General features: G+C 37.9%; 1 protein-coding gene across 3 annotated transcripts in view; it reads left to right on the top strand.

Moving 5' to 3' along the window:
- Window positions 1-17652, top strand: part of VEPH1 (ventricular zone expressed PH domain containing 1) — a 244916-nt gene that overhangs the window by 17593 nt on the left and 209671 nt on the right. For all 3 annotated transcript variants that reach the window (XM_030330157.1, XM_030330154.1, XM_032594682.1), the window contains exon 3: window positions 12614-12829. In XM_030330157.1, the coding sequence (XP_030186017.1) occupies window positions 12614-12829 (216 nt within the window). The remainder of the gene's footprint in view (window positions 1-12613; window positions 12830-17652) is intronic.

Below are 17652 nucleotides of genomic sequence, written 5' to 3'. Positions count from 1 at the left end.
CTTTTGAGATAGTCATATTTTTCCTTTTTCCCTATTTTCCCTGTTAATGTGGTGAATCATAATAATAGATTTTTAAAATATAAAACCATCATAACATTCTGGGATAAAATTAAATTTGACATTAATTTTAATACATTTCCTGATTTGGTTAATATTTTTAAAGGAGCTTTGGAACCATGAGATTGGTCTATAATTGTCCTATCTTCCACTGTTTTTACCTGGCTTTAGTAGCAAGTTATATGTACTGGGGTCATAAAATAAGCAGGGAAAAGTTTCCATGTTTCTGTTATCTATAAGACTTTCATAGAAAGCTATAAAACCCTCCGGGCACCATGAGGGTTTGTGTGTGTGTGTGTGTGTGTGTGGTGGGAGTGGGGGTGTTGGTAGATTTTTAAATTACTGATTTCATTTTCTTTGAAGAAAATCAGGGAGTTTTCCTTCAGTCACTTTTGACAAAATATATTTTCTAGGAAATTGTACATTTTATCTGAGTTTTCAAATTTATTGGTATAAAACTTTTTAATTCATACTTTTATGTTCTGCTGTATCTGTATTTAAGTGCTCTTTTTCACTGATTCTTTCATCAGTATTTTCAGAGCTTTGTCTTTTTAAAGTTTTTGGTTTATGAATCATCTGTATAGGGTGTTTTTATTCTATCTCATTAATTCCTTTTTAAATCTTCGCTGTTTTCCTCTTTGTTCTTTATTTGGTTGTATTCTACTATGCTTTTTCTAATCCCCTCAGTTGTACAATTAGCTTTTTTTTTTTTTTTTACTTTCTAATATAAGCATTTAAGACCCTAAATTTCTTGCTAAGTACCACTTAGTGTCATCCCATAAGTTTTTGAGATACAGTATTTTCATTATGAATTCTTAAATACTCTCTTATTTTTATTGTGATTTCCTCTTTGACTCATAAGTGACTTACAAGTTTGTGCTTTAATTTCCCAAAGAATTTTTGGAAACTTTTTGTTGTTAAGTTAAAATCTAGCTGCATTGTAGTTGGAGAACATGAATGGCATGATACAAATTGCTTAGGAGTGGTTGAGATTTGCTTTGTAGCACAGTTTATGGCTAACCTGTGTAACAAATAACAGCTAATACTTATGTAGCACTTAACTATATTCTAGGAATTGTTCTAAGAGCTTATCACATGTTAATATATTTAGTTCTTTCAGTAAACTTTTGAGATAAGTGTACTAATATTATCTCCATTTTATAGATAAGGAGACTGGAGCACAGAGAGGTTAATAATTGAACTTGTTCAAGGTTATATAGCTAGTGAATAATAGAGACAAAAATCAAGTTCGGAGAGTTTGGATTCAGAGACTACTCTTAACTACCACACTATGCTGCCTCTTTAGATGTTTCATTTGTGCCCCAGAGGAATGTGTATTCTTGAATTAGTATGAGATATTAAGTAAGTTGGTTAAAGAACTCCTTTTGATTGGGGCGCCTGGGTGGCGCAGTCGGTTAAGCGTCCGACTTCAGCCAGGTCACGATCTCGCAGTCCGTGAGTTCGAGCCCCGCGTCGGGCTCTGGGCTGATGGCTCAGAGCCTGGAGCCTGTTTCCGATTCTGTGTCTCCCTCTCTCTCTGCCCCTCCCCCGTTCATGCTCTGTCTCTCTCTGTCCCAAAAAAATAAATAAACGTTGAAAAAAAAAAAAATTAAAAAAAAAAAAAAGAACTCCTTTTGATTATATCGTTCAAGTTTTCTATATCCTCAATAAATTTGTGTCTGCTTGGACAGTCAATTACTAAGAGAGGTGTTTTAAAATTTCCCACTATAATTTTGGATTTGCCAGTTTCTCCTTGTAATTTTGAATTTTTTTTTTTCAACGTTTATTTATTTTGGGACAGAGAGAGACAGAGCATGAACGGGGGAGGGGCAGAGAGAGAGGGAGACACAGAATCGGAAACAGGCTCCAGGCTCTGAGCCGTCAGCCCAGAGCCTGACGCGGGGCTCAAACTCCCGGACCGCGAGATCGTGACCTGGCTGAAGTCGGACGCTTAACCGACTGCGCCACCCAGGCGCCCCTCTCCTTGTAATTTTGTCAAGATTGCTTTATAAATGTGGGAGATTTTCTAAAATTGAAGTATAATTAACATACAATGTTATATTAGGTTCAGTGTACAACATATAGATTCAACAATTCTATACACTACTCAGTGCTCCCCACAATAAGTGGAGTCGCCCTCTGATACCACACATGTAGTTATTACAATATTATTAACTGTGTCCCCTATGTTTCACTTTTAATCTCCATGACATTAATTTTATAACTGGAAGTTTGTACCTCTTAATTCCCTTTATTTTACCCATCCTCCCATCCAGCTCCTCTCTGGCAACCACCATTTAGTTCTCAGTATTTAAGTCTGTTTGTTTGTTATTTGTTTCGTTTTTTTAGATTCTACATGTAAGTGAAATCATATGTTACTCGTCTTTGTCCGGATTATTTCACTTAGGATTATAGTCTCTAGGTCCATCCATGTTGTTGCAAATGGCAAGATATCATTTTTTTAAATGGCTGAATAATACTCTATTGTATATACATACTACATCTTCTTTTTTATTATTGTGTACAAGTTTAGAATCATTATTTACTCTTGGAGAACTTTTCCTCTTACTATTGTATATTGTACAACTTTATTCTGATAAGTTTTGCCTATTTTCTTTGGAGTAGTTGCCTATTTTCCCTTTTCCTGTCTTTTTACTTTTTATCTTCCCATGTCCTTATGACTTAAATATAATTTGTAAACATCCTATAGATGTGTTAAATATGTATTTATTTAACATTTATACATAAATGTTATACATAAATTATGTATTTATTATACATAAATTTATGTATTTATCATGATAAATTACATATTTGGCTATATTTCTCCATTTTTATTTTGAGTTATATTTCCTGATTTTCTAAATTTTTATCTTCTTTTCTGCACTTTTCAAAAAAAATTTTAAGTTTATTCATTTCAAGAGAGACAGAGAGAGCAAGTGGGGGAGGGGCAGAGAGAGAGGGAGAGAGAAAGAATCCCAAGGAGGCTCTGCACTATCAGCACAGAGCCACATGCAGGACTCTACTCACGAAACGCAAGACCATGACCTGAGGTGAAACTGAGTCGGGCACTTAACTGACTGAGCTACCCAGGCACCCCACAGTTTTTTTTTAATTGAATGCATTTTTAACCTTTCATTTTCCACCTGTATTGACTCCGTTGGTTTGAAAGTTACATACTCTATGTCAATTCTTTTAGTAGGTACCTTTAAAATTTTAGCAAACATATTTGCCATGTTTTATCAATTCTAAGACATTTTTCACACACTTATAACTCTGAAACAAGAATATATTTTATAATTGATTACAATCTTACAATCACCGTTGGCCAGGTATTAGGCATAATAAAGTTGCCATGGCCTACTCGTGCATAAATTTGCCGTAGCTTTCATACTGTTAACATTCCAACTGAATTAGGTGCGTTATTGTTACTAGCAATCAATGTTGGGTTAAATGTCTGCTTAAAATGTTTCCAAACTTTCTAGATTATAATGTGGTAACAAACACTTACTGGGTATTTGGGAAGGCATGGAAGAGAGCACTAGGGTATGCATTTTATATTAGTGAACAAAATATTCATCAAAATATTCGTGCAGGAATGATAGGAATTCCACATTTTCTTACAAAATAATAACTGAGAGCTTTATGGAACCTAAAAAGGAATATACTCTTTTGTTACTGAGATATTGGTAAAATATTGTCTATTAAACTACAACAAGTAATGCAGCTAAAAGCAGGAAACAGGCAATTCTTCTGGAAGAGATGGAAGAAACTTCAAAGAAATAAGAGGTTAGTACCATCAATTTATGTCTTGCCTGGAATTCTCCTTAAGACATGATATAACTCACAATTTAATTGTTAGTCTTTTCTCTTCCTTCATAATGGAAGATCTTATCACTGATACCACCTTACATTTGATGGATTACAATGATATCTAAAGTTATTCAATAGCTCTCTTTTCCTATTACCGTATGGACCTTGAAATACTTTCATGCCCCTCTTATATAATAGCGTTAAGCAGCACTTTTTATGTTACCTTGTTTAATACCCTTGAACCTTATTCTCTAAAATTACTGATTAAAAAAGAAATCAGCCAATGTTTGGTTCAAGAACCTATTTCCCCAGTTTTTCTTATCATCCCTTTTATTCCCCATTGTCTTCCTCCCTTTTTTTCTTCCAAATCCAAGTTTCCACTTTCGAAAGTATCATAGTAAGAGTCCCTTCAGCCAGGATCTATTAGTGATAAACTGTCTAAATGTTTGTCTTTTCCGAAAAAGTCCTTGTTTTGCCCTTCACTTTGAATGGTGATTACCTGGGTGTGGATTTCTAGCTGGGCAGTCTTTTTATTTCTCAGTAACTCCTACTATTGCTGTTGGTTTGTCATTCTTTATACCTACTCTACTTTTTCCATGCTGTAATATTTTCTCCGTGTCTTTGGTGTTCTATGGTTTCACACTATTATGTGTCCGGATGTGATTTTACTTGTATATCCCTACTTAATCCTCATTGTGTTTTGTGAGTTTGAAGTTTATGCTTTTTGTCACTTTTGGAAATTTTAAAAATATTGTATCAAATATTTTCTTTTCCAACTAACTTTTCCTTCTGGAAATGCTATTTATTCATTCATTTATGCATTCCGCAAGTATTTTTTGAGTACCTACTATCTTCTAGGCATTGGGGATATAATAAACAAAGCAGACAAAAATAACTGCCCTCACATTCTTCATATTCTCTTGTTTCATTCTCCATACCTTTTGATCTTTTGTAGTTTTCATCTCTGTATGATCCATCATGTTTTCCTTTCCTCAACTCTATATTCCCATCCATTGAGTCTTTTTTCCAGCTGTATCTTATCCACCATTTCATTCATTTGTTGAGTTTTTCATTTCTAGAAGTCTCATTTGTTTCTTTTTAACATCTTTCTGTTCCTTTTTGAAGAGATGTCATCTTTGTTCATAACAAGAGTTTTCCTTGATACAATGAGTCCTTTTGCACGTCTAATTGCATAATTTGAGATCAATAATTCCATTATCTGGTTTTTGGCTATCCAGTATGCCCCAAGTTTTGTATGTGGATATGTGCTCATATTGGCTTAGTTCCTTGAGTGTTTTATGAGTTTGGATTTTTAAATTCAGTTTAAGTAGAATTTTACTTGTGTGAATACTGGATGGCTTTGTGGAGTGTTTTCCCCCTGAAAGTAGTTTTATGTTTGCTTCTGCTGGGAACCCCAGTGAGGTTATGAGCTCTGGGATCATTGCTGGTGCTGTTGGTGTTGTTATTGTCTTCACCTTGGAGGTTCTCAGAATGATAGAATAAATGAGGTGTGTATATATGTGTGCTCTTAAAACTAGAAAGAATGATTAGTATGGATGCCATGTAGAATGTAACAATAAGAGAAGGGTAAGTATATGGTCTTTTTGTGCTGTACATTGTTTAATAGTTGTGAAATGAATATAAAAAAATTATAACACACAAGGAAATATTTGTAACTCACCGTGTGTTATAACATCTCTCTGTACTCATTACATGCCAGACACTGTTGTAAATCCTTTCCCTACATTAACTAATTTAAACTGCACACTACTACTAGGAGATAGATACTAATAATACCCCAGTTTTAAAGATTAGACAACTGAGGGACAGAGAGATAAGTGATTGCCCAAGATTGCAGCTGATCAGAACAGAATATAGCTTTGAGCACAGGCAGTTTGACTCTAGAATCCATGCTTTTAACTGCTATGCTATGCTGTTTCTGAAGGAAGGGAAGGAGAAATGATCCTCAAGATGTCTTCCTTCTTCTCTTTCAACTTCTACTCCTATGCTATTCCCACCATTGAGTACTTTATTTCGTTTATTTCATTCCCTTTTGCCACTGGGCCATTCCCTGAAGACTGTTTATAGCATCAAGAAGTGTGACCAAATGGTTTAGGAGTGTTGACATGGAGTTGTGGTGTCTGTGGCTGAGTGAGAATGACCCATCCTGGAAACTAGGCTTGAAACAGCACAATGTGTGGATTTTTCATTGTCCTACCCTTATAATTGGACCTCCCCACCACTTTAGGGTAAATTACTTTAAAATTAACAATGACCAGGTTACTGTGAGACTGAACCTCTAAACCCAGTTTGATGGGTTTGATATGAATAGATCTGGTTCTTAGAAGTTACTCATTTTAATGTGCACAGGTACTGACCCAATGTTGAGCTCAAACATAAACACATATGTACGTACACACATACATTTCATAAGAACAGGGTGTTTCCTGGAATGTGAGTCAGGAAAACCCTAATTGCAAAGCTGATTTCATACCAAGAATCTTTAAACTATTCAATGATATCATTAAAAGAATTTGTTTAAATTTCTTTTGTCTTTTTGAATATTTGTTGAATGGAGCAGTTAACAGCTTTCCAGATTTTCACCTTTTTTTTAGAGGAACTCTCCTTTTTGGAGAATGTTTTGCTTCATGTCATATGTAGGAATGTGTAAAAAAAATTCAAGTTGAAAATCTCTTCTTTTTCATAAAGTGTTATATCATAGGAAATTCTTTTTTTTTTAATTTTTTATGTTTATTCATTTTTGAAAGACAGAGAGAGACAGAGCACAAGCAGGGGTGGGGCGGAGAGAGAGGGGGACACAGAATCTGAAGCAGGCTCCAGGCTCTGAGCTGTCAACACAGAGCCTGACGTGGGGCTCGAACTCACGGACCGCGAGATCATGACCTGAGCCGAAGTTGGACGCTTAACCGACTGAGCCACCCAGGCGCCCCAGGAAATTCTTAGGTACAGGAGATTCACAGTAATATCAAAGTTCATAACTGATGCACCTATGCCTAATATATTAATATATTCAATGAAATTATGACCAGTGGGCAGTGATTTATCCTTATGGACATCTGCTTAACTTTTCTAGTTAGAAATCTTAGAATCAGAATATATGCCTTTTGTTAAACAATCTTGCTGACACAGTAGTCTCTCCTGTATACTCCAGCTTCATTCCAGAGCACTCCTTTCAGAATTCCGCAACAACTCAGTACTCTTTAAAGAAGGAAAATGGAATCTTGGTGTTCATGAACCAGGGCACACATGTTTCTCATGTACTTTTATTGAGTTGCAACTTCTGCTTTTATTGGCTTATTTCATCCAAATGGAAATCTCTCTTCTATTTATTGTTAAACTATTGTTTACCCATGGTTTGCTATGTTTCCCAGTGCCATCTATAAACACCCTGTTGTAATTGGGTTCCCAGAAAAACAGGTTCCAAAATGGCTGTTCCAAGGGAGGAACAAACTCCTGGGTGAGGCCATTCCCTTTGACAAAGAAGTTTATGCAGGCAGGTTTTGCTCTGAACTGGAAGCTGAGAACATGAGTGCCTTTGTCCCAAATAGGTATATGGGCAGTGTACTATAGTATCAACCCAGTCTACCCTTCTCACCATTCAGATCCATTTGCTTTGTATAATAATTTCATTCCATATGGAAATAGCTTCTCTGAGATACTTTTCCTGAAAAAATTTACAAGAAGGTTAGTGAGAGGATCTGTCTACCACCCCAGTTGCTATCAAGGCTGCAGTTGGTACTGATCATCTCTGTGGTAGGCTGAATAATGGCCCCCAAAAGATGTCTGCCTGTGAATTTTATCTTACATAGAAAAAGGGATTTTTCAGATATAATATAGTTAAAGATCTTGAGATGGGGAGATTATGCACTATTATCTGGGTGGGCCCAATGTAATTACAAGGGAGTGAGAAGGTCAAAGGCCTTCTTTGAAGAAGGAGGTGGCCTGATGGAAGCAGAGGTTGGAGTGATAAACTTTGAAGATGGAGGGTCATGGAATGATGGAGGGTCCTCATGGAGGACATGAGTCAAGGAATACAGAGAACCTCTAGAATCTATGCAGAAATGATGCAGAAATGGATTCTCTTCTCACAGCCTGCAGAGAAACCAGCTTTACTGACACATTGACTTTTGCCCAGTGAGACTAATTTTCACCTTTTGACCTTTGGAACTGTAGGCAAATACAGCTATCAACACAAATTCTTGAGCCACTAGGTATGTGATGATAAGTTATAACAGCAACAAGAAAGCTAATACAGTTTCCCTCCTCTACCACCTATTCTATTCCCTATGCCTTCAGCTAGCACCTCTGCTGATTTAAGTTGCTTTCTAGTTGGGTGACTCCTATGCTTTTTCCTGAGGGATCTGCATCCCTGATCTCCATCCCTGTCTCAAAGTGTGATGACCCCCATGTCCATTTACCACCAAAATTAGGCAGGGGAGTACCTCGAGATGCCCCCATTACACAACAGCAGCCCCACCTCCTCCTAATGATATTGTCAATTACCCTTATCAGGGTGGTCACTCTTTTCTTCTTTTGCTGATCTCTTGACCCAAGAGCTTGAAGTGACTGAGTTCTCAGGCTCATGTATTCTACCCATAGGGAATTCAACACCATGTAATAGTCACTGTTTTAGTATGTATGTTGCCTCTTAGAAGATAGTTCCTCAACCTCATAAGATATTAGGCTCAGTTGCTCCTTTGAAGACCTGTTCCATTGATCTATTAGTCCAGGAGCTTCAGGGCAGGGGAAAGAAAGGTTATCATATGTGATAGGACTAATGAATCCATGATCAGGTGCCCATTGTTCTACCTCCTTTGCTATAAAGTGATTCTCTAGCCTGATGCAAAGTTAAGTAGGATCTTGTTTCAACACACCAAATACTCTGTGATCCTTCAAATAGAGGTTCAGGCTTAGGCCCTATGGGTAGGAAAGTCAAACTCAAACCTGGATTACGTGTAAATTCCACTCAATATAACTGATGTTCCTTCCGAGGTGGAAAATGACTTATGTAAATAACTTGCACCAAATGATTGATTGGTGTCCTTGAGGGATGGTGCCATTCTGGGGTTCAGCATTAATCTCCATTGCTAACAAATTCCATATTTAGGTAATGGCAATAACAAGAGCACGTTGGTGAATGGGAGTTGATGCTGTTGGGTGATGCATAGCTTTTATTCTTGGCACCAAGATTATTCCATTTGTTCACCTATTGGATCACACTGTGGATCACACTGGGGTGGCCATGACAAAGGCTTGGCTGATGTCATTTGGAATATAGACTTCCTTCCATCTATGACATTGGTTCCCTGTTCTATCTACCCTTATGTATATATTCTCTTTATTACATAAAATACTCCTTATTACCTATGATGCTGCTTGATATTTGAAGATAATGCCGTTAAAAGTAACTGCTACTTACAAGGGCAGTTGTGACCAAAAATAGTGATTTTAGCCCAAGAGTATTCTCTGTTATTTTTCACCCTGAGAATGATTTTGGCTTTCCATGCTGCCACAGAGATTTTTGGAAAAGCTAGAATCATTTTTTGCTCATTCACATCCTGTGTTTTCTCTGTGACTTGGCTTCATAAGAACGTGTTTACTGCATAGCAGCATTCTGTCCTGGCATAAGTAATTATTCTGTTGCATTAAAATAAAGAATACAGTCACCAACAAAGGAGGAATGTAGAAAATATACTAAAACAGTCCACCAACCAAGTGGTGTTCATTCTAGGAATGTGGGGATGGATTAATATATGGACGTTTCATACTATATGTTAACATAACACATACATAAGCTGACTAAGAAAAAGTGCTTATTTATCTCCATAGGTGCTTATAAGACAGTTAAAAAAATTAAAACAAATGCATAAACTTTGAAAATAGGAAGAAAGTGATACATCCTATATGCTTTTAAAATATTTGCAGTATTTTCTTGCTTTTGACCATAACATTTTAAATCAAAAATCAGGAACTAAAACCACAAACTAAACATGCATTCTTGCTTTTATGACTTTTGTGTGAAATAGCTTAGGAACTACTGGTCAACACAATAAGCTATGGAATATACAAAAGGTATAGATCCAATACAGAGATGTTTCTGGAAAACCCAAGAGAATGATCTGAAAAAAAGTATCATAATTAAGATGAATTGAGCTAAACAGCTACGTACAAAATAAATACAAAAAAAAAAAGTGTAGGCTGACTTATTCAGCAATAACTAATTAAAAGTTCTCAGGATGAAATAATATAGATTTTGTTAACAGCCACAGCAGAGACATAAAATACACTAGGACATATCTTTAAAATTTTGTGGAGTTTGTATGGAGGAAATGGCAAAATTAATATTGTAAAAGAATTAAAAAATCGTACAAACAGAAAAGACAACTCTGAAATAGAAACTGATGTATATAAAACAATTACTAGGAATAGAATTATTCAATACATGGTGATGGGAACATTAAATTAGCTATTTATTGTAAAATGTACATCTTCTATAAATAGATTTAAGAGCTAACTGATTGGTTAGCAAATTAATTTCTAAAACCCCAAATGTTAAATGGTTTAAGTTTTATTTTATTTTTATTTTTTTAAGTTTATTTATTTTGGGGGGGAGAGAGAGAGACAGAGAGACAGAGAGAGAGAACAAGTGGGGAAGGGGCAGAGAGAGAGAATCCCAAGCAGGCTCCACACCACCATGCAGAACCTGATGCAGGGCTTGAACTCACGAACATTGAGATGGTGACCTGAGCCAAAGTTGGACGCTTAACTGACTGAGCCACCAAGGCACCCCAAGTTTTTGTTTTTTAATCTAGAAAAAATTCAGGAGAATTTTTATTAAACCTTTGAGTAAGGAAAGTTTGAAGTTAAAAAACAGAGCCATTAAAGGAATAACAAGTAAGAAAGGAGTAAGTGTAGGTGGATATTTTCATGTGCTTGGAGTGCCTTTGGCAAACACAGGAGACCCTGTGAGCATTGTTTTCCCCAGGGCAGGAAACCAGGGTGAGAGGGAGATTAACTTTTCACTGTAAACCTTCCTTTATACCTTTTGTTTTTTTGAACTAGGCCCATGTATTACTTTTAGAAAAGAAAAGGAAAAAAAAGCCCTCAAATTTCCAATTTAGAAAAGGAAAAACAATGAAATCCCAAAAGTTTGACAGTTTTGTCCACTTAAAAAACTTACCATGTCAATAGATAGGAGCAAAGAAACTAAAAATAATGAAACATGGAGATGTATTCACAACCTATATGTCAAATGTTGACTTAATATCCTTGGTCGAAAAAGATCTCAAAGGAGGATCACCAAACTGAAGTCATCTAAGGAAAAATTGACATAGGATACAATGGGCAATTCCCAAAGGACTATATACAAATGACCAACAAACATGTGAAAATACTCAACCTCACCTCTGATCAAGGAAATTCCAAGTACACAGCAGTGAGATAACTGTTTTCCACTGATCAAATTAGCAAAGATTAAAAATACCCTGTTCTGGCAAAGGCGTGATGGAGAAAGCATGCTGATGGGAATATACACTATAAGACCTTCTCGGAAAATAGTTTGGCAGTATGTATCATGAGCCCTAGACATTCTCCTGTGTTTTGTGTCAGAAATTCCACTTCTGGAGAATCTAGGCCATAAATAATCTAAGTATGGAGAGGGCTTCATGCATAAGATGTTTGCTGCGGCTTTAGATACAATAGCAAAACCAGGTTGTTCCAGCTGCAGCTTGCAGTGGACAGAAAAGCCCCATCACTTCCCATCTCTAACAGCTCACGAGGGTGTAAGGATCAAATTGTTTCACTGCTCGATTATGTTTTCATTTTTGTCAGTCCACCAGCCAGTGGCAGACCAATTTTCCAAATTAAAGTGATGGGCCTATTTTTTTCACATTTAGATGTTTTGGAGGGTCATATTACCTCTCAATAAAGATGATTAGATATTTGAGGGAGAATTAAATAGTTGAATGAAGGGAAATTTTTTCGGGGAAAGCTAACATCGATTTGGTAGTTATTTGAACCAAAGCTGGAGAGCTGAATTGATGTGTTCTGCTGTGTAGAGAAAGAGAAAGGAAGTTTATGTGGGGAAATTGGAGGGTGATTTGAAACATTTCACAAAAATTACTGAAATGTCAGAGTAAAAATGTCAACCCTGACCTGTAATGGGCCTAGGAACTGAAACAGCCTGGGGTGCCTGGGTGGCTCAGTTGGTGAAGCGACAGACTCTTGGTTTTGTCTCAGGTCATGATCTCACCATTTTGTGAGTTTGACCCCCACGTTGGGCTCTGCGCTGAGCCGTGAAGCCTGCTTGGGATTCTCTCTGCCTCCCTCTGCCCCTCCCCCACTCACACTGTCTCTGTTTCTCTCAAAAATAAACATTAAAAAAAAAAAAAAAGGAAAGAAAAAGAAAGAAACTGAGACAGCCTGAAGATTAAACCCGCTTGGCAAGTGAATAATCAAGCTGCTTTGAACTCTCCCTGCTCCCTGGCTATGTATCTGTGAGAGCAGGAACCTGCTCCATTTTAGCTCATTTGCCTATCACCTCCTCCACAAGATTCTCATCCCCAAGGAAGAAGGCCCTCCTTGTATCGGAGCTTTACAACCTCACCCCTTAGCACACAGTATGGCACACCCACTTGCTAAATGAGTAAGTTGGCATTGTATCGGTCCTTTGAAAGATAACTTTCCAGAGCGTTATTTAATATGAAGGTTTTCTTTCAACTAGGATTACCAAACCAATAACAATGACCAGGCAGTGGTTGAAATCTGTATCACGCGAATCACAACAGCCATCAGAGAGACAGAGTCCATTGAAAAGCATGCCAAGGCCCTTGTGGGGCTCTGGGACTCCTGCTTGGAACACAACCTGAGACCCTCTGGGAAAGACGAAGACACTCCGCATGCAAAAATTGCTTCTGATATCATGAGTTGCATTTTACAGGTACGTCAGTGCTAAACATCACGCTATTTGATACTGGCTTTGCAACGGAGGTGAACACGTGGTGTCTCTGAACCAAGAGCTAACGTTTCCCTAGTCTTTAGATACCGTAAAAAGATACCACAAGCCATTATTGCTGAGCCCAACAAGGTTCTAGACAGCTTCTACCGTCTCAAGACACACTGTGGGGAATTCAAATACCACAGCAAGCTCCAATCTATTTAGATAGATAAGACGTGTGCCTATAAAAACCTAATGTTAGTATATGCCAAGATTTAAATAACCAGTTCTGGAAAATTCAGGAAAAAAAAAGACCTCTTTCATCTAAGAACAGAGAGGGGGTGGAGTCTGAACTTGGGGCAATGAGCTTGGAATATGTGGAGAGAACTGACTAAACCATTTTTAAGTGTGCTTCTACATGTGTTGTGAATTTTCCACGATAATAATGTTTGCCTATTCTAACTGCGCCTGGCTGGCTCAGTAGGTAGAGCATGTGACTCTTGATCTCAGGGCCATGAGTTCAAGGCCCATGTTGGCTATGGAGCCTACTTAAAAAACATTCCTTCCTCTGGTGAAAATACGAATTTGTAATTTTGGCTTAAGCACAGAACAATTATGTAAGATTGAAATAGTAGGGAAGTCATTTAACTTCCTAAGCCACAGTTTCCTACCTATAAAATGCAGATGAAATTGACATTGTCTATGACAAATTTTACCAATCAGTAAATGTTGGTGATGTTGATAGGTATTTCTTGAAAGAGAATTCTGTGGCCAAATAAGTTTGGAAACACTGAATTCAATTTTTCCCTTGTGGGCTGTCATAATGTTTCATAGCATATTAAAGGCTCTGAAAAGTCCCGCAATTAAGAAAGCTGGTTAATTTTGTTCAGTACAGTGTTCTTCAATCTGAACTGCTTATGGAACTTCTTTTCCCCTCCCTACCCTCAATACGACATCTATGAATATCTCTCAGAACTATGGTTTCTGAGCATAGTTCAGGAAATTCTGGTTATGTGGAAGTGTTTAGCACTGTGTGTAGCAGGTAATATTAGCTTCCTTTCTTCTTCTCATCCCCCCCTCCTCCTCCTTCTCCTACTCCTCCCTCTTCCCTCCCTCCTCCTCTTCACAGTTGTCTGTACTTAACTGGAACATATTCCATTTTGTCTGTCTAGTCCAGACACTGTTCAACTGAACAAAAGACTACACACAATATCACCCTGTTTTTCCTTTATCCCCAGGGCTAGGGATGGGAGGGGAGGGAATGGGGATTTCAGCAAAATTAATGAAAGATGAATACTGCTTGGATATAACAACTAAGACTGTTCTTCACTGATTATCTTGAATACGTTATCGACATTCATCAGAAACAGTTTATTTTAGTCCAAAGTGCCATTCCACAGACATTCAGACAGAAATTCAGAAATTATCCATACTCTCCAGCTCCCACTGTCATTTCAAAACCATTGGTCTGGATTCTAGAGTGGCACTATCCAATAGAAATGGAATGTAAGCTACAAACATAGGCCGTATATATAATTTCAAACTTTCTAGTAGCCGCATGAAAAAGAAAAGAAACCGATGAAATTTATTTGATAATATTTTTCCTTAACCCAATATATCCAAATATTATTTCAGCACATCATCAATATAAAAATCAATGATATATTTTACTTATTTGTATACCAGGTCTTACAAATCTGGTGTGTGCTTTAGCACATATTACTTTGGGGCAGTCACATTTCAGGTGTTCAGTAGCCTCACGGGGGCCGTGGCTCCTGTGTTAGTACAGTTCTAGAGAGTCAGGAAGCCTTTCTGGATGAAGACCACATTTGGAAAGGGTTGTGAGTACCTACCAGAATTTTCACCAGGTAAGAAAGGCAGAGCAAGAGCACGTCTCAAGCAGACAGAACATTCCAAGCTTGTGCAAAAGTCCAGGTTTGTGAAGTGAGATCAAGGTCGAAGATTTGTAAGCAGGCTGCCCTCCAAAATGCCCCAAATTTAAACATAAAGGGATGTTTCATCCTGGGAAAGGCATTATGTCCCCTATTTAAAAAGGGGTTGGAGGTGTGGAGCAAATAAGAATGTTCAACTTAATGCTGATCAGTGACTCCAAGGAGATGACTCCGTAAGACTGTTGAGAGCAGGGCCCTGAGCACAAGCACTATTATGGAAAGGGACAGAGAACAGAGCTAAGGGATCAGCCTCTTGGTCGAGAGGGACAAGGGTCACAGAGATGGGCAACTCCAGCCTGCAGGGTGAGTGTGGGCACAGGCTGTTCACTGTGTGCCCTCAGAGGAGGCAGAAGGGATTAAAATGGAAGGCAGGGAGCCCTGAAGACCAACTTGCTTTTTGGCAAAGTTCAGTGATTTCAGTGGATGTGGTTCCAGAAAGCCAACCCCAGGAACCAAAGGCAAGGCTGTGGTTGCAGCTTTGCCATTTTGCTTTGATCAAATTTCAAGGGGACATTTTTGGCCTGTGGTAAATATTGAAAATACGACTTGGTACTAGACGTAATTTAGGTTCTTGTGGGAACCATGGAGAAATCCAGATGACTCATATTCTGTTCTGTTTTTTCAGTAAAATAAAACAGTAGATCAACTTTAAAGCCAACCACTTAGCATTCTGAGCTTGCACAAACCCCCCCCCCCCCAAAAAAAAACCAACAAAACAACCAAGAGTGAGCCCTTCTCCACCCATCCACCTCCCCAGATAAGCAATCCCAGAATCACACTATCAGGCAAGACCTACCAGTTCTTCCCACATCCTTGGCCATTTTACTCAATTTTTTTTCTGGCCATTTCACTGTAATTTCAAGCTAAATATGTTCACATACACAGAAACCTTGTGTCTTTTTTCCCCCCAAATCCCTTTTTTAACCTATACTCCAAACCTACTTCAGGTGACTCATTCCTATTCCACTTTTAATTAGTAATTATATATTTAATTCTTTCTCTTTTTGGCCCCTCAATTTATGAACTTGATACATTTACCTTAAAACATTTTTTTTTTAATTCCAGTATTCATCTTCTGTACATTCCTCAATACAAAATCAGTCCATGTGTGTGACTGCATTTGCCTTTGGTGAAATGCTTTTGCCAACCTACCCCATGTCTTTAAACAAGTCTTATAACCTGTCATTTATAAAACAAAGGATGAACCAACTGATTTCTCAGCTCACCTCCTGGTCTGAAATTCTGACTCCTGTAGAAGATGCTGAGAGGTAAAATAGGAAAGAGCTCTGGATCTTGAGGGCCTTAGAGTCAAATACTCTTGGTCTTATATAAATGAGAGTTTGGAAAGTTATTTTCTCTCTCTAAGCCTCTGTTCTGCTATCTGTAAAATGGGCATAACGATATGTGCTGCTCATGAGAACCAGCTTTTATTATAAAAGCAATCTCTATTTGTGGTCCAGCCACCGTCCAGAAGAACCTATGTCAAACCACAGCTTCCTCTGACTAGGATGCTATGTGGAGCTGGCCAATGCCTATTTCTTTGCCTCTAGAAAAATACTGAAAGGGAGGGTACCCCCTATAAGGCATGATGCTTTCTAGGATAAATTCGATCCTGGAGACTGATGAAGAAAATGAAAATGTACCTCAAGAAGGCTGTAATTATTGACATAGCTGATGTGCTAGAATGACGTTCTAGCTTGAATTGACAGGCCAACCGTTATGAGGTTGAGAGCCAATACCTGGTTTCACCAGTTACAGCAGTATCTTCCCCAACCAAACTGCTTATGGGGCTGTTGCCAAGTAAGCTCAGCATTTTATCTCTTCTTCCATGTATGCTCACACTATTGATGACTGTATAAAGAAGGAGATAGCTGCAGGGGGTTGTCTGGGGGGCAGGAGGGAGGAATAGAAAAAATCCTGAAATTCACTGTTCGAAATCAGAAGGTCTTTTTTTTCTTTCCTTTCTTTCTTTTTCTTTTTTTAAGATGAACCAACTGTCGGGGCGCCTGGGTGGCGCAGTCGGTTAAGCGTCCGACTTCAACCAGGTCACGATCTCGCGGTCCGTGAGTTCGAGCCCCGCATCAGGCTCTGGGCTGATGGCTCAGAGCCTGGAGCCTGTTTCCGATTCTGTGTCTCCCTCTTCTCTCTGCTCCTCCCCCGTTCATGCTCTGTCTCTCTCTGTCCCAAAAATAAATAAACGTTGAAAAAAAAAAATTTAAAAAAAAAAAAAAAAGATGAACCAACTGTCCATTCACTTTGATTCCACACTTCAGTATTCTTATTTCCTCTTCAGTTAATGCTATATGATGATTCAAAGCCTCCCCCTGGCTGGCATTGCCAGCAAAGTGACTTAGACATTTTTGAGAGCAATTCCATTGCAACTCTTAGAGGCAGAATTGGTTGTCTTGATCTAGAAGTTTATTTAGTAGGCAACCCCAGCTCTACCATTTACTTGCAGTGTGATTTGGGCAATTTTATCTTTCTGTGCCTTAATTTCCTCATCTGTAAAATGCTGTAGCTGCCTTATGAGTTTGTTGTAAGAATTAGTCATTAAACAATAGACATAAAATATTTGGAACACAGGAAATGCTACATGAGTATTAATTCTGATTGGCATTAGCATTATCTGTAGAAAACTGTAAAATAACACGCAACACTTTCTAACAAGCTATTCATTTAATTATTTATTTTAGTCATTGTTCATTGCTTGTCTCCCCCTCCCCAAAATAGAAGCTCTGTTTTATTGATGTAGTCCCAGCACCTAGAATTGTGAATGGTAAGCATATAGTAAGTGCTCAAAATAGTATTTATTGAATGAGTGAATGAATGAATGAATGAATGAAGTACTGAATAGATCAGGAGATGTGATTGCTC

Source organism: Lynx canadensis, chromosome C2 (assembly GCF_007474595.2).
Source record: "Lynx canadensis isolate LIC74 chromosome C2, mLynCan4.pri.v2, whole genome shotgun sequence".
Taxonomy (NCBI): domain Eukaryota; kingdom Metazoa; phylum Chordata; class Mammalia; order Carnivora; family Felidae; genus Lynx; species Lynx canadensis.
Note: the sequence above shows the minus strand (reverse complement) of the source record. Positions and strands in the feature narration are given on the sequence as shown.